Source organism: Salvia hispanica, chromosome 5 (assembly GCF_023119035.1).
Source record: "Salvia hispanica cultivar TCC Black 2014 chromosome 5, UniMelb_Shisp_WGS_1.0, whole genome shotgun sequence".
In the NCBI taxonomy this organism is placed as follows: Eukaryota; Viridiplantae; Streptophyta; class Magnoliopsida; order Lamiales; family Lamiaceae; genus Salvia; species Salvia hispanica.
Genome location: NC_062969.1, coordinates 26,884,347 through 26,911,192, shown reverse-complemented (window position 1 = coordinate 26,911,192; position 26,846 = coordinate 26,884,347). Strand labels below are relative to the sequence as shown.

The following is a 26,846-nucleotide window of genomic DNA, read 5'->3' as shown; positions in this document are numbered from 1 at the left end:
AGTATCATGACAATAACAAGTGTACTCTGTTGACATCAAGTGTGTGTATATTACTAAAATTATTTCATTAGATATACCAATCACAATTAACAGAATTTCAGGCATTAAGTATGCTCTATCATTAAAAGGTATTTTTCATATATAGTTAGAACAATTATATTATTACTATTATGTCAACAGTTAAAGTTGACATAACCTGTTGATTATCTTATAAAGTTTATGACAAGTATACTCTGTTTTATATAAATATGACTATGTCAACTATTATTTAAACAAGCTTAGAATATATCAATAGCTATTGACATAGTACTATAACCATACATATGTTTTCTACAGCCATCCTAACAGCCATTGAAACAAGCATACCCTATGTCAATAGTTGTTGACATACTACTACAGCCATACATTTGTAAGTTTTCTACAGCCACTCTAACAAGCATACAATATGTCAATATTATTATGTCAATACCTATTCAAACAAGCATACACTACTGTCATTACAGTATATTATTATAGCTATGTCAATAGCTAGTATATAAAATGTCAATAATCTTAAAAATTTAAACAAATCCTTAACTGGAAGATGAAGATTCTTCTCTTCCTTTTTTTACAGCAGCATTTTTCGTTGGCATCTTTTCCGATTCTACAATCGCAAATCAACAAAAAAATTCAGCAATTATCAAATTCATAAAAAACGAAATCGAGATGTTTATTAAAACACCAAAATCAAAGCAATATACTTAAAATATGAATCAATTTCTTAACCTGAAGAAGTAGCTTCATGCGTCGCCGATTTTGACTGCTGTTCCTCAGCTTCAATCGATTTTTCAACCGATTCTTTCCGATTTTCCTCTTCGTTCGTCATTTAGATCAGCGAGATTTTCAATGTTTTTGGTTTGAATTTTGAAAATCACCGAGTTGTTGCAGATTTTGAAGGATTCGAAGTGTATGAAGATCAGCGAGAGAGATTTTTGACGAGAGATTTTAGAGTTTGAAATCAGTTTGATGTTTCACGCTTTTTCTATATATGAAATTACAATTTTACCCCCTTGTTGACATAATGTTGTATTTGTTGACATTTTGTTTAGCTTGTGGATTAGTGGCCCATATTGCATCTCATTTCTCAATTTAGCTAAATAATCTCAACCTAACAAGACCCTATATATATATATATATATAGGTTTGTGTTAAAATGACAACCCCTCTTAAAATGACAATGTGACAACGCTTATACAACAATATTATAAACACTACATATAGATTGCTGTCTAACGTGTTGGATATTGCTTGTTCAAGAAAAATTGTTGTTTAAAGGCTACAAAATTGCTGCCCGTCTTTTTTGGTTTTTTTTTTTTTTTTTTTGCCACGTGGCAGCTTATTATTCGTCCACGTGTACAAATGATTGGCTAGAAATGGTGGTATGATGTTATTTTAAGGGGTGGTGGCACCCTAACATGCCCCTATATATATATAGGGATGTGATCAAATGAAAACTCTAAATATGGTACAAACTCAAAATTATGATCTGGACCATTGAAAAATGTCAATAGATCATAAAAAAGCATCAACAGGAAAATGTCAACAGAATTTCAACGATAGTCAATGATTGATGTTGTGGTGATATTGTGTTGATACTGTGTTGACATTAAAATCTTGAAATTTTACATTGTGTTGATATTGTATTGAAACTGTGTTGAAGCTGTGTTGAGGAATTTTGAGTTTGTACAATATATAAGTTTGCATTTTATCACTATCCTATATATATATATATATATATATATATATATATATATATATATATATATATATATATATATAGGGCATGATTAATATAATATGTATTTGATCACGTCCCTATATATATATATGTATATATATGGATGTATTAAGATGACAACGCTCTTTATTGTAACACCATACCACCATTTTAGGCCATTGGATCTGAAAATCGTGTGCTTGTCATGCTGCCACGTGTAAAAACACGAAGGGGTAAAATAAGAAATTTCTAGTTTTACGTTACCAGATTGCAGTGCTGTTCATTGAATATTGCAGTCTTACCACAATTATTTAGGATAACATCGTTACAGTATATGCATTAGCAAATTGCTACTAAAATTATAAAATTTAATCAAATTATGTTTCATCCAGGTATTTTAAAAATTAGGGAGAAAAAACACAAAATTTGTCATTGTTCGCAATTATTTCACGACCGAAAAAATAGATTGCCTACGTGTGATGTTTTTCAATCAAATGACTTTATACATACTGACATCTTCTAATTCACCGGCGGTGATGTCTATGTATAATCTCTCACCAGCGCTATCAGATTTTCCATTAGTCCCATAAAACTAAACTATTTTTATCATTTGTGCATGTCCATCAAAATTAGATCTCGATTATAAATTAGATAACTTTTCTCTATGAGGACCCAACCATTTTTTCTCTTTTCTATCTTACTTTGACAATTGTGCATTAAACTCTTGCGTTTCAAATCTACCTTTTTTTTATGGAATAAGTGAAATAAAATTTAACCAAAATATTTCCATTTGTGATAATTGCGAGAAAAATATATATTCAACATTTATAGTTGGGTTAGATCGCAGTTGAGCCTATTTAGGGCTTATGAATAATTTATTCTACATTCATCACTTCATTTTATCGTTGTGAAGCTCAAAGAAATAGTAGACTACTTAATCATATCAATATTTTACAGATCAACTAAATATTTCTTGCAAAATATTTTTAATAGTAACATCTTTTCTACTTATGGATATAAATTATTCACAAACATGATTAAATGTTGCATCTATATAAAAATAAATTAACAATTATTTCCATATGAAATTTATATTAAACCATGCATAATCTAAATGCATAATCTAAAACTATGTGAGATCAAGTTATCAACTCAAATATTATTATATATGGGAATTAATAAAAATGAACAAAGATATCATATAAACTGTTGATAGCTCTCTAATTCTTTTCATTTATCTAATTTTCTTTAATTTCTTGGGAGTGAAGATGGAGATGGAGGAGTAGCGCCGCCACATTTTACAGTCTCGCAATTGGTCACACATTCATCAACCTTCGTCACATCTGAAATATAATAAGATCAACTGAATTAGCATAATATACCTTCAATTCATTACTAAATAAGAGCACAAATACTGAGGATAATAATATATAATAGGGTAAATTGCTGGAAAAATAATACAATTTGGTCAAATTCTGGCTCGTCCTGAATTTTTAAAATTTAATTGAATAAACATATTTATATGTCGTTGATATGTTTCATCAAAACAACTCGTACTATTTTCTTTAAGAATAAATCACATCATGTAGCTCAATGGTGGAGACATCCACGTATGATTTCTCTACAATTAACACCACACGCTAGTTCAATAATAACATTTCATGTGTGATGAATGCGAATAATTCGATACCCTATGATTTTTCTGACTGGTTTTTATATCATGGGACATACCAAACTTCATGATTTGCTTTGAAATTTTTTACAAGACAGTAAAAAAAATGAGTACATGTATTTTAAAAATTACAGAGAAAAAACATAAAATTTGTCATTGTGCGCAACAATTTCATGACCGAAAAAATAGATTGCCTACATGTAACGCCCCGAATTTTCGTTCCCTTCCTTCGGGATAAATCGGATTTAGTAGCTTAATCTATTCCCTTTAAGAAGCCGTGTAATCGTAGTTATCGTGGTAATTTTCAACTTTGGAGTAATTTAAGTATCTTCGTTGGAGGATATAAAATGCAAGGAAAATTTAAGTTTCAAGAATCAAAGTGGAGAAAAGACTTTTATTAGAGAAATGTGGATACACCGTGAAGAAATAGAAATACATGGATGATGGGAAATAGTACATGCCTGCAAGTGTGATAAAATCAACATGCACATATTCTACACTATCTATCCTACTTCTTTAATTCTCAAGTTTGGAAGCAAACTAAATTGGGAATAGAACCAAATGAGCTCAAGAGGAGCGTCTCCTTTCTTTCCCTCTCTTTCTTAATCTCGATTTTTTTTGCTTCCCTCCACAAGCTCCAAGAATGCCTCCATGTACCTACAAAGTTTACACCAAATTGGGATTAGAAAGTGACACACAAGTAAAGAGAGAGGGAAGCACAAGCTAAATAAGAGATAGAGCAAGTAGGTGAATAGTGCAGCTAGAAGAGCTACAAGATAGAGCATGAGGTAAGAAAATCTTGGTCACCATTTCTTGTAACATCAAAAGGGAGTCGAGACAAAGGGGCATTGGAGAACGAGCTCCTACACAAGCCCAAAAGTAGAAGATGAGACAAACTCTCATCTCCCCGTCGATCAAGGCCGAGAAATCAGCCAAGAAGATCAGCCACAATCACCAAAATGGCAAGAATCTCACAATCATCAAGCTCAAGCTCGAAAGTGGGAGAGCTAGCAAGCCCAAAATAGGATCAAACCTAGCTTTCAATAGATTAGCACCATATAAGCAGCCTCTCCTCACCTCCTCCACCACCACATTTCATCACCACAAATTCCACACAACACCATAAGAAGAGCAGCGAGGGAGGAGGGAGAGCGCAGCGAGTGGTGACGGCAAGGACAGCCACCACCGAGGAGGATTCAACCACGTTAAGGTAACCCCAACAACCTCAACACCAACACTCATCGCATCATGTAGAACAACGAATAGCTAGCACAAGAACTTAAAATTTTCATAGGATCCTCACAGCAAGGATGAAAACAATAACAATCATGTAACACTAAGTTGAAGCTCAAGAGCTTAGAGCTATACAAATTAGAGGTAGCCGCAAGATACCCCCCTCCATATGAATTCAGTGGCATAGTATCATAAGCAAGAACTTAGCAAGTTTTCAATTTGAACAATATATCACCATAAGCCACACAAGACTCCAATGGAGAATTTCTTTTCCAAAAATAAGCTACTGCCATAACTCGAAAAAGGAGTAAGGGGTGGGGGGAGAGGACTTAGCTTTAGTTGGGCGGAGCTGCCCGGCGACGGACGGGCAGCGACGAGCTCGGAGAGGCCCGGCTGAGCGAAGACGCTGCCGGGGCAGCAGAGTAAGGCGGCGGCTGGTGTCGGCGCCGCCAAGTGAAGATGGAGAGAGGGGCGATGGCGTCGCTGCCTTCCGGAGAGAACTCGGCGGAGAGAGAGAGCCCGACGGAGGGAGTGAGCTTGGAGCCGACGGGCTGCCATCGGCGAATTCAGCCGAGAGAGGAATAGAGAGCTAGACGGAGCCAGAGGGAGCCGCCGGCGCTGGCCGAAGAACGCTCGGCCGAGGGAGGCCGAGGCGAGTTCGCCGGCGACGCAGGTGAGGCGCGATCCCGCCGAGAGGAAAGGAGACGAGGTGCGAATTCGAGAGAGGAGGCGGAGCCGGTGTAGTTCCGGCGACGCAGAGAGGCGGTGATTCGCCGGAAAGACGACGATTCCGCCGGAGAGGTCGCGAGGGAGGAGGGAGAACCGCCGCTGTTCTCGTCTCATTCGAGAATCCCTAGTCTGGAAATTTGGGAGATAGGAATGTGAGAAGGGAGAAGTCACGATGGAGGAGATGAGTAAATGGGTCCCTGCTTTGGGCCTAAGGCAAATTAAGTGGCTGGATGAAATTTAAATCATTTGGGCTAGGCCCCACAGGAATTTATTTGAGTGTATATTTTGTGATGGACTATTGGGCCAAGTGCCATTCTTTATTTAGGAGATAGAACAAAGAATAATTGGAGAAATAAGGAAGTTTAATTTTTAGATTCCTATTTATTGGACTTGAGAAGCTATTTGTTGGATGGGATTAATTTAAGGATTGAGTTGGAGCTCAATTAATTAATTCCCGAATAGTTTATTTAGATTTCCGAAGAAGAAAAGTAGTAAAGTGTGAGACGCGAAAGCCGACCGGCGTCGCCCCGCGACGCCTTGGGCGGCCACTAAGGAAATAGGAGGAAAGAGAGACGACGTTCTCGAGCCACGAAAATAATTAAGTTTAATAAAGAAGTGCTATTAATTAAATTTCCCGATTTAATTAATATGCGAGTTTCTAAAAATTTCCTAGAAGTGAACGAAGGATAAGAGAATTAATTAGGGGCATGCATTCCTATAAGTATGAGAACTTCTTGAGTCTTATTAGTACGTTGTTTGCTTTCAAAAGGCTATCTCTGCGAGTAAAGGCGGAGTGAGGAAAAATCAATTTAAGGAGTTTTAAGCGAATGAGGTGGGCTTTCTATTTAAGATACGATTGTTGCCTTTATGTTTAAAGTATGGTTTTTATGAAGAGTGCCAAGGTGATATGAAAAGTACAGTTTACATTTACAGTTTCATGAACAATATTTTATGATGAGTGCTATTTACATCAAGTGAAAGTGATGTTATTTAGTTATGTGACATTATGTGTTGCTTTACGGGTGCTTGTGAACTGTCAGCCTTCGTTGATATTTTGTTCGGCTTTGACCGATAGAAATGAGTTTAGTCGAAAATGTTTATGAGGAAAGGAAGTTTTTGAAAGTTATGTCAAGCCATGTTTTGTTTTAAACTTTGCCTATCTGATTGTCTAGCAAGGGCGATGTCCCTACTAGACCAGGAGTTTGTGAATTAGTTTCACCAGGAGTTGTGAATTCGTTTCACCAGGAGTTTGTGAATTTATTTCACCAGGAGTTGTGAATTAGTTTCACCAGGAGTTTGTGAATTCATTTCACCAGGAGTTTTGAATTCGTTTCACCAGGAGTTTGGGAATTCGTTTCACCAGGAGTTTGTGAATTAGTTTCACCAGGAGTTGTGAATTCATTTCACCAGGAGTTTGTGAATTAGTTTCACCAGGAGTTGTGAATTGGTATCACCAGGAGTTGTGAATTCGTTTCACCAGGAGTTTGTGAATTTATTTCACCAGGAGTTGTGACTTCGTTTCACCAGGAGTTAGTTCAGATATGGCATAAGTTCCAGGAAAATAGAATAGCAGATCCCTTGTGATAATGACAAGGAAAATGATTTAGTGTTCTCGGATCTTTTACTTAAAAATCCCGAGTTTACCTAGGAGTGACTTGACAAATTCAGTTTTTAGTAAAATATATTTCGGCACGTGTCCACTGAGTACACCAAGTACTCAGCCCTGCATATGTTTTAAAAATGTGCAGGTTGAGCAGTGATGACGGCGGGCGGTGTTGAGCATAGACGATGAAGATCATTCGATAGAATAGTACTTGGATGCGTCGTGTCTCCATACACGATGTCATCTGCTCTTGACTCTTCCGCTGCAATGTAAAAGTTGAGATTTCATTCTCTTGTACCATGCACTCTGATTTATATATATATTCCAAGTTATTTCAGTTCAAGTTCAGTTGTGCCACAGTTTTTCCCTTTCTTCCCCGCTTCTTACATCCTCCCCTAGTCACGATCAACCGGGCTTTCTATCCTTAGAAAGTGCGGTCGTGACACTACACATGATGTTTTTCAATCAAATGACTTTATACATTATGACATCTTCTAATTCACTGGTGGTGATGTCTATGTATAATCTCTCACCAGCCATATCAAATATTTCATTAGTCTCATAAAACTAAATTATTTTTGTCATTTTTGCATGTCCATTAAAATTAGATCATAATTATAAACCTGCAAGTATACAGAGTAGATCTAGTATAGCTAAAGGTCATTATCGGGATATCGAACACGGGGAATAGAATCACAAATTGTCTACCTTCTACTAAGCTTCTTTCACTATTTGGAAAAACAAAGATTTTGGAAATGTTTTGGAAACGAGAAAACTCGAAAGCATTAAACAACTAATTGCAACAAATTAAAGAGGTAAAAATATGAGAGATAAGAGAATTCCAAGGATGTGCGTTCACAGTTATGGTTAAACAAGTTCCAACTACAATACCCTAGCACGATTTATACTTCGATAGAACGAGTCACACAAGTTATGTCCATGCGGTACAAGCGTAGATTACTAAAACTAGGGTTGTCAATCCTAGATTCGTAACTCCTGAAAGCTCTTAAGACCCTTGAAAAGTGCTCACTCTCAATTAACAGTGTCGTTTTAAAGGAAGCTAATTGTAGTGTCTACTAAGTGGATCTAACTCGCAAACCTCCTCTCACGATTATGTAGCAAGTTATATTAAATCTTCATCGAATGTGTCACTCAAGCATGAATGATGCACTTTTTATTAGCACTAAATAAACTTGCAAGTATACAGAGTATATATAGTATAGCTAAAGGTTAGTACCGGATATCGAACACGGGGAAGGCAAACACAAAGTGTCTATCTTCTACTAAGACTCAATTACTATTTGAAAAGGCAAGTAGGTTTTGGAAAACTTTTGAAAACTAGAAATAATAAAAAGCATAAAACAACTAAAAGCAAATAAAACACGGAGATAAGCGATAGAGATAAGAGAATCCCAGGGATGTGCGTTCACAGTTATGGTTATACAAATTCCAACTACAATACCCTAGCACAGTTTATACTTTGAAAGGACGAGTCATCTAGCTTATGCTCATGCGATACAAACGTTGATTACAAAGTTAGGGTTGTCAATCTTAACACGTAACTCCAAAAAGCTCCTAAGACCCTTGAAAAGTCCTCACTCTCAATTAACAGTGTCATTTTAAGGGAAGCTAACTGTAGTGTCTACTAAGTGAATCTAACTCGCTAGAACTCTGTCACAATTATGAAGCAAGTTATATTAAATCATACAAGATTGTGTCACTCAATCATGCAGCATAAGAACTACTTAGGGAAGAAACAAAGTAACAACAAAATGGATATTAAATAGAAAAAAAGAATTTGCATAACCAAAGTCGTTAAGTTTTAATTAAGATTTTTGTGGGAGTTTCATTTTTAATTAAGAGTTGCATTTTGATATTATCAATTGACCTCTGCAGGATTGTGTTTGAGCGACATTCTATTAATTGCACAAATGACTAAATGAAAGATAAGTTCATTAATATGTTGTTAATATGTTGATAATAAAGAGAAATTTTGACACATTTATTCTATTGTTTTAACTACTATTATTGTGTTGATAGGAACATTCTAGTCAGTTGTCAGTGTTCATGAAAGCTCATTTACATGGGCAGCAAGCAAGAGCTCATTCTTTTGTTCTTCAGATTTTGTTGGTCAAAATGATTTCTGATAAATGATTTTTTCTTGATCTCAATCAGATTTCTTTCTACAGGTCAAATAGCATGATTTAGGTTTTATTATTAAATGAATGGAGTTTAGTTAGTAGTTCAGTTAGTTGTTTGGCAAATTTGTTTGAGGTGCTAATATTTGCTCATGATGCTAATAAAAATTCTTGGTTGGATGAAAGGGATTTTCTAATTAAAATAGTGAATGAATGTTAGTTTTAATCTTCTTTAGTCAATATCAAAGATTTTTCTTGTGTCTAATTAATATTGGTGTAGCATAAGATGGAGAATTTATACTTTTAGTCTTATATTTAATTTTACAAATAGATTCCACATGTCTATTTTTCGTTGATGTATTATGTGGTGGATTAGCTTATGCCTTCGCTGATCCCCTCCGATCTTTTTCTCCCTCTTACTTTTTTATCTATTTATTTAACACATTCAATATCTTTTTTTTAAACTCTGTGCCGAAAAGTTTTACTTCAACCATTAGGGAACGGAGGATGTACAAAAATTTAAAAAGCAGTTAGGGTGTGTTTGGGAACATGAAATTGGAGCTATGGAATTGGAATTGGAATTGGAGGCTCCAATTCCAATTCCATTGTTTGGTATAGAGCTGGGCAAAAATACCGAAATACTGCACTTATCGTACCGAAAATATCGGTTTTTCGGAATACCGCAATTTTTCGGTGTCATACCATACCGAAATCTTTTGGTACAGTAACAGTATCAATTCTCCTATACCGCGGTATACCGTGATATACCGAATATTTGGTATATAACGTAGAATCGGTATACCGCGCTATACCGAATTCTAGGTGCATACCAAAAAATCGGCACATGTTGAAATATTATATATATTACATTATATTTAATATATTTATATAATAAAATTTAATTAAAAAGAAAAAATTTAAGAAAATCCTACTTTTAAATATTTTGTATACAAAGAGATTTTTTTTACATAACGGTACTACGGTATACCGAACCGTACTTCGGTATACCGTAAAAGTATGGTATACCGCAATAACGGTATGGTAACTGTATAAAAAATTAACGATACCGAATTTTTGGTATAAAGCATTGCAGTATACCAAAACTTCGGTATGATATTTTGTCATACCGCAGTTTTCGGTAAGGTATGCGGTATGCGTTCTCAGTATGGTATACCGTACCGACCCACCCATAGTTTGGTATCACAAAAATGTATAGAATTGGAATTGAATTATAATTCTAAAATTTTCAATTCCATGATTTGAATTCCATATCAAAAGTAGAAAATTGGAATTCCAAATAGTCATAAAATTAGATGGTTTCACTACTATCCACTACACACATTTCACACACACTACACACGTTTCACACACTACATGCACTTCACACATGACACACATTTAACACGCTACACAAATTTCACATATTTCCCGCACTACACACATTTCTCGCACTACACACATTTCACACACTACGCACATTTCACACACTACACATACTACACAAATTTCACACATTTCACACTAAACACACACTACACAAAATACACACGCTACATACACACAAAATACACATACTACACACATGAAATAAATTTTACTCAAAATACACACTACGCACACTATACCCAAAATACACACACTATTCACAAACTAAAATTTCCAATTTGGTTCAGTTTAAACTTTTGAAAAAAATTCAGTTTTTTTATTCAGATCGAAAAAAATCCAAAAATTGGATGCTTGAAATGTGTAAAATGTGTGTAAAGTGTGAAGTGTGTGAAATTTGTGTAGTGTGTAGTGTGTGAAATGTGTGAAATTTGTGTAGTGTGCGTAGTGTGTGAAATTTGTGTTGTTGTGTAGTGTGTGAAATGTGTGAAATTTGTGTAGTGTGTATAGTGTGTGCGGTGTGTGTATGTATGTATAGTATGTTTATTTTTGTGTGAAGAGTGTGTGAGTGTCTATTTTTTTTATAGTGTGTGTGCACAAATTATTCAAATTCAATTTCATATCAATTACTTCACTTAACCAAATATAGGATTTGACAATTCCTTCCGATTCAATTCCATAGAATTCTAATTCCAATTCAATTCCAATTCTGTACATCAAATAGAGCCTGCGGATAGAACCAAAGTTATTGTTAGGGCAAAAATAGCAAGGAAGACCATATTTTTCGAGCCAGATGTATCCCTATCAAATACAACAAGCATCATGGAGGCTCAATGTCTGTACTAGTCAGAGTAAAAAAAAGTAGCAAGTGTCATAGCGAGACATATTCTTATTGCAAATTCTTTATTTATGGAGTATTAATGTTTGTTTTATTTTATTTTGAAAAATAGAAGGTGGAAAAGGGGGTCTCCGTCTAATGAGTGTGTGAGTGTGTGAATGAATCGTCCGCGGCTGTACACAACAAGAACGAGCAATACACATATCAAAAGACTATGTTTAGGTGTATGATATATTATAATTATATTTGGATACACATTCAATATATGAATCGATTGTTCGTATAGCGTTTATTGTCATTCTTATTAGCTAGCATTCTTATTAGTGAAAGACACTTAATGCACTTTAATTTTATTAGCACTAAATTAATTGCAATTATATAATATAGCATTAAAGTTTTATCTCAGATATTGAATATGTTTACGAACCGTCTACGATCTACATAGCTTCATATACTATTTGCCGAAACATGGTTTCTTTGGGCTTGAATTAATCATAACTAGGCAATAATCAAATAAATATAAGTATATAATCTTTTACTACTCTTTTAAAATTTTATTGTCCATTTAGTCACCAATTCAGTTGCGCTTCATCATCTTTTTAGTAACTACTAACACAAAAATATAAATATTACTCCTTTACTTATTACTTCCTTTACCTCCTATAAGAAAGATGTTTCTGTAAATATGATATTTAAAAAAATAATTAAAGAATTAAGTGGAAAGAGAATAAAGTATAAGAGAAAATAAAGTAGAGAAGTAAAAAGAGAATAAAATAAAAGAGATGAAAAATATTCTTTTTTTTTGCTAAAAAAGGAAATGACTCGTTTTAGGTGTATATCACAAAAGGAAATGTGAATCGCTTATAGTGAGATAAAGATAGTACTTGTTCATTTTGTAATATTTAATTTTTGCGATTTAATTTTATAGAAATCATGTTTATATCTATTTTATTTTAAACTCTGAATGTTAACAAAATTTACCAACCCTCGTTGGCATGATCAAACCACTTACCCCACTTAAATCCATCTCTGATATCATGAGTTCGACAGTTATAAAAATCGGAGGAATTTTCTCACTAAATGAGACGGTGGTAGGATTGGTAAACTTCCTTTAATTTCATCTGGATCCATCACTAGATATCCTTCTTCACAGGGGGAGAAAAAAGAGTAAGTATTACCCCTTCCGTTTGTTATTTATAGTCTTATTTTAACTTGGCTTGATTTTAAGAAATTGTTTGATTTTGTGAAAGAAAATGGAGAAATGAGTTAGCGAAAAGTTAATCCCATGTTTATATCGTTATTTATAATAAAATGTAAGAGTAATGAGTTAGACGAATATTAGTCTTTTTTACATAAAATGAAAAAAAAAAAACTTAAAGATGGATTACCAAACGAGAAAATTAGGAGGCATTTTAAAATTTTCTCGTATGAATTGTTTTATTTGACCGAAGAGTAGAAGCGTAGAAGAATACACACAAGCAAAAAAGAAAAACGAAAAAAGAAAAAAAAGAAGATCTGATGGCCACATACAAACTTGTGGCTCAGAATTCAGTTTCGCAGCTGACGTGGAATCAAACCTTAAAAACGCCATCTCTCCTCCCACGTTGCCAAAAACAGGTATGCACTGATAAGAGAGAGAAAACACACACACAAACACAAATACAGAGCAAAAAGGTACCCCCAGAAATAGAAAAAGAACACAGTGTGAGTGCGTGTCAGATCTCTCAATTTTATCTCAATTTTATCCCAACTCATCGGGAGTCTTTTTTGTCTCGTTTATAAACGGTGGGAGAAACAACTCGAGGGGATAACCAGAGCCAAAAATGTCTGAAGTGAAAGACCCCAAGATTAAGCTTTTCGGCAAAACCATCCAACTTCCCGAGGCGGCGGAGAAGACTGGTGAAGCAGCTCAGTTATGTGATGCTTCGATTAATCAAGATCCCCCTTGTTCATCTAGCTCCATGATTGAAGAAAATGATATCAACGGCGATGGAGAGGACCATGAATCCAACAAGGTATTCATTTTGAACTAGCAATTGATTATTCAAGTTTTGATGAAAAGCCCTTGGAATGAGCATTAATCGGTCGATCTTGGTTTTAATTGATTTTTTTTTGAATTTTTGGTTAATTTTGTGTTTTGCTGTCTCGATTTAGGGTTTCAGAGTGGTTTTTATTGATTTTTTTGAATATTTTTTATTAAGTGATATATATGGGTTTCTGTAGGAGAAGTTCTTTTGCTATTCCACTTGTGACTAAAATGGTTTTTTGTGTTGTGATCTAATCCTTCTCTTTCTGGTAATGAATATCTATTGTCTTCTGCAATCAAAGTGTTTTTGGGTCATTGTAGAGAGAATTGTGAATTGGATTAGAGAAAATACTAGTTTGAGTGATAAAATTGAAGAGAGACCATCTCTTCTTTATTGGTTTCTAGATTGTGACTTTGTGATGTTTTTGGCATTAATAAAATCCCTCATGTGTTATTTTACATGTTCTTTCTATTGATTTGTTGCAACAATATCTTACTTCAACTACCCTGTTATAGGTTTCTTAACTTTCTGTGTATAAACAAAGTGGAATGTGCTATTTAGAGCTTAAATGGGGCTTAGTTTGCAATGAGTAGCAACTGTGAACTCATAGCTTTTGCTTGCAGAACCAATCAGGCTTAAAACAAGACGATAAAGAGGAGGGTCGGTCCCAGCCTTTGACATCGGATGAATTAAAAGATTCTAATGCAACCCCATCTATAGTTGAGGAACCTAAGGCATTGTCTGCTGGTAGTGATGCCGAACCCATGGAAAGCTTGAAGACGGAAGAGGACCAGACTGACACCAGTGACTCACAGGACAAAACTCTGAAGAAGCCAGACAAGATACTCCCGTGTCCTCGTTGCAACAGCATGGATACAAAATTTTGTTATTTTAACAATTACAACGTCAACCAGCCAAGACATTTCTGCAAGAATTGTCAGAGGTACTGGACGGCTGGTGGGACCATGAGGAATGTGCCTGTAGGGGCCGGTCGCCGTAAGAACAAGAATGCTGCTTCTCAGTTCCGTCATCTAACTGTTCCTGATGGTCTTCAGAATATCCAGGTGGACCTCCCAAACGGAATACACCACCCTGTTCTGAGCCCCAATGGCACTGTTATCACTTTCAATTCAGACACACCTCTGTGTGAATCAATGGTGTCTGTCTTGAATATTGGCGATAAAGCCATCAGAAACAACATGAGGAACGGGTTTCACAGACCGGAAGAAGTAGGAATTGAGGCTTCTCATGGGCTTAAAGAGAATGCGGATGATCGCTCCAGTGGATCTTCCTCCACTGCCGCAAGCTCAAAGGAAGAAGTTGGTAAAACCGGCTTGCCTGAACTGATACCAAACAGTCATCCCTTTCCTCCCCAAGTTCCTTGCTTTCCAGGTGCCCCATGGCCTTATCCGTGGCATTCTGTTCAGTGGACTGCTCCTGTGTCTCCACCAAACTTTCCACCCGGTGGCTTTGCTTTGCCCTTCTATCCTCCGGCACCAGCTTACTGGGGTTGTGCTGTACCTGGCCCTTGGAATGTTCCTTGGATTATCCCCCCAACACCATCACAGAGCCACACTCCTCCGAATTCCAGCCCCAATTCCCCAACATTAGGGAAGCACTCGAGAGATGACAACACTCTGATGCCCGTCAACCCAGAGGAAGCAAGTGAGAAGGAGAGTAATCCTGAGAAATGTCTGTGGGTTCCGAAAACTTTGAGAATCGACGATCCTGGAGAGGCCGCCAAGAGTTCCATATGGGCAACTTTAGGTATAAAGAATGAGAGAGCGGATTCTGTTGGTAGTGGTGGTCTTTTTAAGGCCTTCGAAAGCCAAGTGAAAGGCGGTGAAAAGGCTCATGGTCCAGAAACATCGACAGTATTACAAGCAAATCCAGCAGCTTTGTCCAGGTCATTGAGCTTCCAAGAGAGCTCTTAAGCTTACCGAACTGTAGTTGTCTTCTTCTTGAATCGTCTCGACAGGATATCATTGCTTGATTTGTGCCAGGATATCCATTGATGAAGCTACAGACGAATGAGGCTGGAGATTGGGTAAATTCTCTTCAATCTTCATAAACATGGGATTACTTAACATTAAAACTAGCAAATAGCTGTTCTTTGGTAGGTGGTAGATGGACTCGGGGGCTTGTTTAGTTATTGTACATAATTATATGCGAGAGCAAGATCAGTGTAATGCTTGTGCAGCGAAATAAGTTGAGTTTCTTTGTAATACTATTTGCCTCTTCCTAAAGTAGGTTCTTGTCGGAAAACATCCATTTCTATCCAAGGCCGAGATGGTCATTGAATTTGATATTTGGATTGGAATTAGATGATACAGTATTTAGAAAGTGTGACTAAGAATCCTTTCTACTCTTTTAGGTCAGTGTTCCCTTTAGTTTAGTGATACTTGTGTAATAACAGTTGTAAAGTCTTTCTTGATTAGTTAAGCATGTGACATGTCAAAATTGGTTCAAGGGTGGGAGATGGTGAATACAGTGGTCCACATTTTCTGCTTGTTGAGTATTACTATAGATTTATCTTCTTAGCCTGTGTGTGTGGGGGGTTTTCTAGCTCAAGATGAAATTTATTTTGAAAAATAATGACAAGGTGCCTGCATATATATGATTTTAATAGATATAGATGAGAACACACCGCTTCCTTTCACTTTCAATTTTATCATCAATTCGAACTTACTCTAACCTTACTAATCAATCTTTTCATACCTATGTTTCATTGAATAACCATGTTTCTAGTAACAGCTCTATCATCTTCTTTGGTGAATTTCAATTTTCAAATAAATCTCATCTAATTTATCATTCTCACTTTCTATACATGCATTGTGAATTTATTTTCAAGCTTATGGAAATGGTATATTGTAGCCAACTTTTGTACCTCACAGGCTCACAGTATGCAGAAAGATCAAATGGCTAGTCACCCTTAATTAACATTTCTGACGTAATGTTTACTTGAATTTGTACACTCCATATTTTTCTTCAAAAAAGGGCAGTGTGCGTGATTTTTGTATAATTGCACTTCATATCGAATGACAACCACCAAATATATAATTTCTATTAATTCAAAGAACATTTTACGAGTTACTAACAAGGCAGTATACAGCGATTTAGGAGTTTGATTAGTGTTTTAAGAAAATTAGATGTTACTTGTATGCTGTCAAAAAAGACTTCTCCATTAGTGTAATTATTACTCCATCACACAACAATTTCGTGTGATGTATTTTTCATAGAAGGATATTGGATGTGAGTAGGGCCGGATGTCCTGAATTTCCAGTAAGAAACTACCATGTTCGGCTTAGCATTTTGGACTTGTTTGTAAACAAAATTATTAATTTAAGAAATTACATATAGTCCAAGACTATATCTAATTTTGATAGGGCCACCTCGAACTTTTGCAAATATATCACACAATCACAATCGCAACTTTGCCAACTAAGAGAGACAACGGCTCACTTGATTAAAATGACAAAAGTAACATTAGCCGCATAACATAAGGCAGCGTGGACTTTGTGATATACATATAGTAGTTAAATAAGTAATAAAGTTAAAAAAAATAAAGAAAAAGTATGAGTAGATTGAAAGCAAAATAAAGTTGCACTGGATTTGATGGTTTTGATACAATAAAAGGGGTGTACATTAATTATTTAAAGTGTTATACAACTAGTAGTCACATGCCTTCTTCCCGCACACGTGCGTTTGACCCTCATATACCACAAAAATACTTACTTGAGTGTGTAAGTTAAGATCTGAAGATGTGTTTATTATGATTTCCGGTAATATCATCCCTGTAATTTGTAAATAAGCATATAGAATCCTCTTCTTATAGATGATGACATATAATGCATTTATCATGTCATATTATTCGTTGTAGGAGTACATATAGTACCCCTAGGTTTGTATTAAAATGGTAACACCTTTTAAAGTGACATTGTGACACCACGTATCCAGCAATGTTATAAACGCTACATAGCAATAGTATAAATGCTAGACAGCAATCTATTGGATATTGTTGGCCGAGAAAATTTACCCTCGAGCATTTTTTATAATTATCACATGGCAGCTGATTATTCGTCTATGTGTACAAATGATTGGCTAGGAATAGTGGTATGAAGTTATTTTAAGAGGTGTTGTCATTTTAAAGCACCTCAGTACTCCTATAAGATAAAATATCAGTCATCACATCATTCGTCTTGATTCTTGTAGCATGCAAAATTTTATGAAATTATTAAAAAAATGAATGGTGGAATAAAAAAAGAGAGTTAGGAGAAGTATATAAAAGGAGAGAACTGGATCTGAGGCCACAACTAAATATGGGTGGATCTTCTATCACTACCCTTCTTCTCTTGTTTCTTCTCTGCGTTTCCTCTAATAAAGGTAAATTCTTTTGTAATCCTAGAGAAATAGTTTGAGCTGATGCATCATCAAATTCAAGATTATGTTTTAATTTTTAGGATTTGGAAGAAGACTGTCACTCCAAGAAACTCACGCCATTGCTACTGCTACGGAGTTGCAGGTACTTCACCACATTCTCATCTCTCAATGTCAATCTCTTTATGTAGTACTTATATTTATTTGAATATTTGCAGGAAAAATCAAGGAAAATGTTTGAGTTGGATTATGACGAAACAGGGCCAAACCACAACGAAAGATCTGTTCCTTTACCCACTCTTCCGCTTCCCCAGCCATTCCAGCTGCCTCCGCCACCGCCGCCGCCAGAATCTCGTTATTGAACTTTCCTTTACCATTCTATTTCCAATGTTTGCTTGTATTAAAATAAATTAACTCACACATATAGATTTTCTCCTTTGCTCAACTGTGTACTAGTTCTATTCTTTTAACTGTATTATCTTATTTATGACTTCCTTCAGTGTTCATCGATGGTTTATGTTCATATCAAGAAGCTTTTTTAATTCAACATTTGATAATTTAGATACGTATTAAGGAGTTATTTCATTTTCTTTTGACAATTTTTACTCGTGTTAAAAAAATCAATATAGACAATTTTTTATAGTGTCCATAAGCCAATCTAAATTGCTTTTTGCTTATATTCACGAGTCACTTCGATTTTTCATTAAATAGTTTTTGCTCTTGTCAAAAGCCACTCTAAGATTTCAGTTATTTTTCTTATCAAGGTTAATGTTTTAGAGACATAATGGATTGCCATAATGGGGTTGAAATGGTAATTATATATTACTATATTTTAGTAGTAATTAAATTTATATTTTATGTATGTACTGCATTACCCTTGCATTAATGTGTTTATTAAATAAACCTATTTAAAAGACATAAACGTAGCTTACGCATATTTATTCAAACATTTAATGAATATGTGTATCATACATTCTATTTAAAATATGATTGCATAATATTCTTTTTATCTCTTCCCCTTTTATTCACTAATATATTTAACATTCTAGAGCTATATATTCATTATATTCTTAATTTATAATTAATTCGTTGATATATAATATATTAAAATAATCTAAAATGATAAAATTGGATTCATCCGATTATTTTGTATTAAACAATAATTTTATTGATTTTTAATTTTTAAAATGTTACACTCGAAACTCAGTAAAAAAAATAATCATATTTTCTTCATTTATCTATTTAATATTTGAAAGTTATATAATTATATATTTTAATCAAAAGATATTAGAGTTCAAAGCTCAATTAAAAAAAATATTACATGTAATAAAGCTAAGGAAAAAACACAGAAATGTAAAAGATAATTAAAAAAAAGCTTCATCATAATGACGGCGGGGAGTGATCAATTGCTAACTCATTATTTAATTGTTAACTACAACTAATTTAAGGCAATAGGATTTTAGCAAACGTGTGGTCTACAATTTGCCATGTTTAATTTTCGTTTTTATTAATTAAATCGAAAAAGATAAAAAAACTCCAAATTAGGGTTTTGGATGAAAATGTCAATATAGTGTTCCGAAAATATCAACTCAATGCTTTGAGAATGTCAACACAATACTTTAAGAATGTTAACCCATTGCTTATATTGAGATTCTACATGTATTATATTGACATATTTTATATAGTATGTTGACATTTCTGCTTGTACGAAAAAATTAAAAAAATTTAAATTTTTTTTCAAATTTTGACGTCGGAACATATGCATGTATGATATCGTTGGAATCCTTATGAAATTATCTTTAATTTGATATATGTTATATGAATTTAAAGTTTTGGGATATCTTTTAAAAGTTAGTTATGACTAAACATGTAGTTAATTGACATTAATACCCCTATTGATATTTATTGGAATTAATCCTATGACCTTATTGACGTTTTTCGTTGATCGTATTGACATTTAGGGATTAATGATCTAAGCTCTTAATTTGAATATCTAATGACTATTATTTAGTTGTAGTTAGCAATTAAGTTATGAGTTAGCAATATAACACTCCCCAATGACTATATATATTATTATAAATTTTAAATCTGAATAAGAAAAATATTTAATTTTCAAAAAATTTCCACATATTAAATAAATGATTTCATTGCTATTGCAATGATAAAATATTTTAAAAGATTTAACATAAAAATAACAAACTATGAAATAACAGTACAATGGACAAAGAAAAAACTAAAAATTAGACAATAAAAGTATTAACTAAACTATTGCTCTTTATGTGAAAAATATACGATTGCTATTTAAGTCATCAAATTATTTTATAATTTTATATAGTTAGTGATTTAGTTGTGTAGTGTGTTAATTAATACTATAACAATTAATTCACTAAATTACTACGTAGTAATTTTTTAAAATAATAGTATTTAATTGATACGACAATAATGAAATATGTATCTTTGAATATTTTTGAAATCTGTTAGTTTAATAATGCATGATTTAAGTTTATCTCCAATTAATGATATGTATTTCGATAAGGATATTTAATGCTAGGGTAAATTAGTCACAATAATATGATCCAAAAATATAAGGATATTATGGCATAAAGATATTATGTCTCTGCATCACTATTTTTTTTATATGCACGCACTAGGGTTAAGCCGGATCAATATAGATATCATAATAAACGAACTAACAATTAATTATGGATCATTAATTACTTTGATACTATGATAAAAAAGAATATGAAAAATAAAAGATTAATGCCGAAAATAAAAGTTCAAAAAAATTGTACCCCAACTTCTGTGTTAAAATCTGAACTTTTGAATTTTTAATTTTTAGCCTAGCATGAAATTTGAGCGACTATTATTTATCCCCCCGCCCAAAAAAAATATATACTTGGAATTCAGCACGAGTTTTAATGCAAAATTAGTAAAATAAGAGCGTTCACTGTAGGGGAGCCGCGGCTTCCTATAACGCGCGCCACCAAAATCGGGGGCCCAGGGGAGAGCCACGCCGGCGGCTCGGCCGCAGCGCTTGGGCAGTGGCCGACGCTCCCCTTTTGTAGCGGCCGAGAGCCACAGCGCGAGCCTAGGTTCGATTTTTTTTTCTTCAGTTTTTTCTGCTAATTTTGGAGAAGATGAAGTGTAGAGAGAAATATGGAGAAAATGAAGTGCAGAGAGAGAAACATGGAGAGAGAGAGAACGGCGGTTTTCAAAAAAAATAAATTAGCATTAATTTAGAAAACAAATCATCTCTAAAACTAAATTCCAATTAAAGTTGGTCAACTTTTTAATTAAGGATTGTGATTTCAATTCACACACTAATTACGGAAATAATTAAAATTCGAATTTTCAATAAATATATTTACTTGTAATTGTCAACTTTTTTTAAATTAATTTATGTTTTTTTTCTAATTATTATAGTCCGATAATTTTTATTTTACTTAAATTAAAATATACAAAAAATAAAAAAATAATTATTTTGGTGGCTTGGACTTTTTCACTATAGTGTGAATAAGTATTTTTGTGGCCCGGCCAAATTTTGTGGCTTGGCTCAGGGCCACGGGATCTACTATTGTGGACACACTAAGAGATATAAAGAGAAAAAAGTAATTAAAATATTATTAGTGGAGAATGAGTTCTATCTCATTAGAGAAAATAGTTTCTAAAATTAGAAAGTGTGAAAAAAAGGAAAGAGTGCATATTTTTGTGGAATGGAAAAAAAGGAAAGAGTGCATATTTTTGTGGAATGGAGAAAGTGCTAACTTTGCAATCTTAATTTGAACTTATTTTACATGTCTTGGATTCTAAAATAGCAACACTAACAATGTCAAATTTGCTGCTATCTTTTGATGATTTGAAAACAAGATCGACGGAGCACAAAAAAAAGGTAAAACAAGAAATTCGAACTCCATGTTTTTGGAGGAAGTATTTAAGATAAAAATTAGAAGGAAATCAATCGTTTGTTTCCCCAACGGATAAGATATTTCTCCCCGCGTCGCCGTGACATGGCGACGGCGCTATCTTCCATATTGCCGCTGACGGCGCATAGCTCTCTCTCCGCATCCACTTTCAACAATCCTCCATCCCCCCTGTGGCTAACAACGCAATTTCTTCGTCCCTTCGCTCCCTCTCTTCGGACGAAATCACCATTTTCACCGCCGAGCTCCGTTAATGTCCCGTCGGCTGGACAGCAAAGCGGTGACATTTCGATGAGCATTGACGTTCTTAAACGCTTCATTGACCTCAACTCCGGCAGTTGGAAGGGTTCTCTCCATGTAATTATCCATTCTGTATTTTCTATGAACAAAATCTAGGTTTTCTCTTTTCCAGCCTGTAGGAGATAGAATGCTAAATTTATATGTCAATATGCAGTAGTTTTGAGGCTGTTTTCATGTAATATTTGCAATGATTGTAATTTTAATCAGTTTTTATCGTTGACAATGTTTTTGTGAAGCTTCATTCTGTGTTTGTTTTATATGAGTGAGGTATTTCTGATTGGAAGAAATTTTATTAATGTGATTTACAGAGTTTGAACTTTGAACGAGGATGTTGATAATGCATTTTTGGTTGATATTGCAGCAATTCGATTGTAATGGGAATTTGCTATATAAGATTAGTACAAAGCTTGCTGCGAGCTCGTATGGAGAAAATGAACTCATGAGTTTGATTCAGTCGTAAGTTTTTACCCTGGAAGATTACTTGAATGGACTTTCGATATGAACACATTACCATAGATATAGATTATTTTGTCGCTTTGATATGATTTTTGTTATTCTTCCTTTGGGTATGAGTTGAAGCTTTACTATCCTAAGTTCCTAATCAATAAATTGAGGACAAATGCTGTGAAGTCATATTGCAGCTCAGCTAAAAACAAAGATAGTTTAAAATTTTCTAACTCGTTTTTGGAAGGTGAAACCGTATAACCTGTTTTCAGATTTAACTATTTATTGGTTCGAACTTCGAAGTGCCAGAGAAACTGCATAGCATGCTATGGTTGCTATTAATAGGATCCCATTGCTCTGTTTTTCTTCTAAATGGTATTACTCGGATGTTAAACTGGTTTCCAAAAATATAGGCTATACATCAGGCAGCCTCCATTAAGCCCTGAAGACGAGCCAGAGTGGTTTGAATACAAGATTAAGGAGACCAACATGTTTACGGTGGACAAATATCAGCAGGTAGGACTTCTTATTGCCTTATCTCACTATTGGTTATTCAATAGTAATGCGCAAGATCTAAATTTTCTGGCAGTTCAATAATCGAAATTTGAATTGCTTTGCGTATCATCCACTGAATTTAGTTTGCAGATTGGGTTCTTTCCTAAAGAGAAGGCATTTGCATTGAGATACCAGACAGCTGGAATGTTGGAAACAGTTTTGAGAAAAGGGGTTCTAGGTGAAGATGATATTGGAGAAGAATTTCCCAGGTGTGTTCTGCGATATAGATAAGCAGTTTTGGTAGAATGAGTTAACAATTACTGAAAATTGAAAGTTAAGAAAAACCCTTTGATTTGTTGCTTTGTTGTTCATCGTTATTATGGAAACAAAGCCATATTTAATATTGGATGTTTCAATATGCATCTGACCATAGCCTGAATGTAAAACATGCTTTTTGCAAGGATTAATGCATGATTGATGGACATGTGTCTCCCCATGCTTTGGATTAATTTATTCACAAGTCCTGGAAATCAAACAACATTTTCCTCTTTATTCTCTTTTATCACTGCTGTGGAAATAAAATCTTCATTGATGTTAGTTTCACGATTTGCATCTGGTCATTATCTCCAACAATGAGATCAATAATTCATGAATGGACAAATTTCCTCATGTTCATGCAAACTATTGCATTAAGAGAATGCATTATCTATACTCTGGAGAATTTGAATTTCATGTTGTCAATTGGATTGTTTTCCTTTATCCATTAAATGGATTTCTGTATTTTGGTAGCTCCAGAAGGATAGATATTGTAGGGCAGGCGAGCTCAACACTTCTTAACAACAATTACCTGAGAAAATAGAGCCTTTAAAGCCATGTTCTCAGGCCTTTGTGATAAGACTAATGGAGTAGTTTCTAGTCTGAGCTCCCTCCCTGTCTTCTATTTTTTGAATTTTGGGCATCTCACCTCCACCGAGGTTCCCTCACTGCCATAGAAGAGTTCGAGATAAGTTACAATCTAATTATTAAAAAAATACAAGGTGGTGTCGGCAGAGACCTAAAGAAAATGATATTGAGGTGGTGTGTTTGAAGAGGGAAACTTTTCTGTCACTACTTGAAGGAGCTCATAGTGGCGTTGCTCCACAAAGGAACTAGTGATGCCTGTGGATTTCATATATAAGTTTTTTTATTTGGGTCTGTGTAAGCTGTTATGCCAGTTATCTCCATTATATTACATTAATCTTCAATGTTCTGGCTTTACTTTTCTTCCGGCAGAAATTTAAAGCTTCCTTCTCGAAGGCCTTCACTAGTGTGTGAGAACTGCCTCTACTCATTGGAACAAGATGCACGAGTCAGAGCTTTCCATATCATGGATCCCAAAGGTGTACTTGACATGCTTCTTGTATTCCTGGAAGAAAGAGGAAGTGGGGTGATTCCTCACCCTTCCTTTGACGATTCTATGGTACCTTAGATTTAATATTAAACAATTTTATTATATTTTCTCAAAATTACCAAGTGTCCTGATACTGAATTACCCAGTTTCCTGGTACTGGTAATACTGGTTCTAGGATTTAGACAGGATTACTCCTCATTTAGGCACATGGAAGGGTCGCTCTGTAACAAAACGAAGTGGTGTTTACGGTGCTACAATAGCTGAAGCAGATACTGTTGCGATACTTGAAATGAACAAGAATGGTCAACTTGTTCAGGTATTTCACTAGTCTTTGCTGTCATTTCTTTTACCTTTATTATTGATTTGTTGTTAGAAAGTTGACACTTGCTTGAGAATCATTTATCTGCTTGTGCTTGCCTGTTAAAATGCTTGTTTTTCTTTAAGTTTTACTGTATTCAGCTTTAAAACATCCTGAACTTTGTTGAGAATCTCTTCTTCAACTTAGACGCTGGAATTACTCTGACGGAGTTAACCGTCCAGTCTTTTTTCGTGTCTGAATAGCAAAAATTTATTCGTTTAGCAGTAACTTATTTAATTGAGATTTTTTAAATAATCTCATTGCCCATCGATGATGTGGTAGTGCCACATGATCTTCCATGTATACAATTTTAACATGTAAAAGTAATAAACTAAAAAGGGAAGTGAACCCTAATCACATTGTATCTAATGTGGCACTACCCAGTTTCATCCATTTATTCTAACCCTAAGGAGCTTCTTGGTATGATGGAATGGAATGGAGATAGGAATGGATGGAATCCTCATTCCATTCTTGTGCTTGGTGAATGTAAGGAATACAAATGGAATGGAATTGAGTAATGTGTGTAAAATATGTGTATTGTGTGTGGTGTAGTGTGTGTGGTGTGTGGAATGTGTGTAGTGTGTGGAGTGAGAGTGTATAGTGTGTGTGTGCAATAGTGAGAGTGTGGATTTTTATTAATAATTAAAAATTCTAAAATTTTAGTTTTATTATAAAATTTTAAAATTATAGTAGTAAAATTCAGTGATATTAAATTTAAATATAATATAATACTACTATGTTTTATAATTAAAATCTTAAATAAAAATAAAAGAAAAAAATGGAATGGAATGACTATTCCCATGTGGAATGGAATGGTGATTCCAAATGGAATGGTGATTCCTAAGGAAGAAAAATACCAAGTAAAGGAATGGAATGGAGGTAGGAATGCCATTCCATTCCACCATACCAAGAAGGGCCTAAGTAACTTAATCAATTAAGGAAGGGAAAGATATGAAAATAAAATGATTGGAGATGTAAAAGCTAACACATTAACACAACACTAATGGGAACAATAATTTGCCACCAAACACAGTAGAAATCATTTCTGAGATCACAATTGTATTTATTTCAAGCATAGCTTATAGTTGCATGACTTTCTTTGGTTAATATTTTATGAGGTTTGAAAATGTCTTATGAACCTGCAATGTTTCTAGCTGTTCAGCTAGATGGAAAATATAGTACGTATCTGGAATGAAAAAAAATAGCTCTCTGTTCTGGAATCTAAAATCAATCCAAAACCTGATAGTTGAACTGTTAGTTTTCTAAATTACTAAATTACAATCTTAGGCATCAATGTGTTGTTTCTTGCATTGTCTTTAATTTACCACTCCCTCATCATTTCAGCCATACTTTTTACTTGTGCTGCTGTCTGTTTCATTTTGTTTTTTCTTTGATCTATCTCACCTTGCAAATTGTTTATAGATCTACACCAAAAAATCAGTTATAATTGTTTTTTCTAGTTTGTAAATTAGTAAACACAAAAGCTTTTGACTTCTACATCTTTCCTTATTGAAGAATGCTTCACCTTTGATGCTTACTAGGTAATAATTTTTGGTTGCATTTCTCGATGTGCACAGGATATAAAATGTACATCCGATGGCAGTGATGTAACCACCTCTGTGAACTGGACGGGTTCCATCTCGAATAACCTGGTCACCTTTGGTGGTGGTTTCCAGTTCACTTTATTGCCTGGTGGCATGTATATGGGATGTCCTTCGGATGTGGCAAAGAGCGTGCAAGAATCCAAGTCATTCCATTTGGAACTTTGCTGGCTGGAGTCACCTGGCAAGAGACAACGATTGGTTCGGACATATGATGTGGAGGGGTTGGCAGTGTCATCGACATATTATCTGGAAACAAGACAATGAGTTTGATGGATCTGCTTGTGCTGTATCCTAACGCTTGCATCATGCGACCATCTTTCTTGCCCTCATCAACATCATCCGGATCTGTAAATGCCAAGAGCCAGAATCAAAGTATTGATATACTCACATTTATGTGAGTTGACTTTAGTTGATTTGGATAAATTTGATATGAATGCAAGTATTTAATATGCATCTTACCAAAGCTACAGATTAATTTCCATCCTTGTATTATCTAGCCCTTCTAAAGTACATTGTAACTTTGGTATATATTGTACACTCCTTTTCCTTAGAGAGTGGAAATCAAGTTCAATATTTCAT

At 34.5% G+C, this 26,846-nt stretch overlaps 3 protein-coding genes across 5 annotated transcripts; 2 read left to right on the top strand and 1 right to left on the bottom strand.

The window, feature by feature from the left end:
• Window positions 1-3,814: 3,814 nt before the first annotated feature.
• Window positions 3,815-5,565, bottom strand: LOC125188448. 3 transcript variants are annotated; one of them, XR_007170736.1, is made up of 2 exons: window positions 4,202-5,565; window positions 3,815-4,085 (listed from the first exon to the last, which is right to left on the bottom strand). XR_007170736.1 is itself a non-coding variant. In XM_048085296.1 (2 exons), exons 1-2 carry the CDS (start codon window positions 5,502-5,504, stop codon window positions 4,031-4,033), a joined length of 663 nt encoding a protein of 220 aa, XP_047941253.1. In that variant the 5' UTR covers window positions 5,505-5,565; the 3' UTR covers window positions 3,815-4,030. The 3 variants fall into 3 exon arrangements, 1 of the variants encoding a protein (XP_047941253.1); XR_007170737.1 differs by having other exon boundaries at window positions 4,296-5,565; XM_048085296.1 differs by having other exon boundaries at window positions 4,897-5,565.
• A 7,397-nt stretch (window positions 5,566-12,962) lies between these two features.
• Window positions 12,963-15,699, top strand: LOC125188447 (cyclic dof factor 2-like). Its single transcript, XM_048085295.1, has 2 exons — window positions 12,963-13,367; window positions 14,003-15,699. Exons 1-2 carry the CDS (start codon window positions 13,176-13,178, stop codon window positions 15,311-15,313), a joined length of 1,503 nt encoding a protein of 500 aa, XP_047941252.1. The 5' UTR covers window positions 12,963-13,175; the 3' UTR covers window positions 15,314-15,699.
• A 6,006-nt stretch (window positions 15,700-21,705) lies between these two features.
• Window positions 21,706-26,838, top strand: LOC125188937. The gene is made up of 7 exons (XM_048086037.1): window positions 21,706-22,033; window positions 22,338-22,432; window positions 22,834-22,936; window positions 23,066-23,184; window positions 24,188-24,374; window positions 24,481-24,621; window positions 26,241-26,838. The coding sequence occupies exons 1-7, from the start codon at window positions 21,764-21,766 to the stop codon at window positions 26,529-26,531; spliced, it is 1,206 nt and encodes a 401-aa protein (XP_047941994.1). The 5' UTR covers window positions 21,706-21,763; the 3' UTR covers window positions 26,532-26,838.
• Window positions 26,839-26,846: the final 8 nt, after the last annotated feature.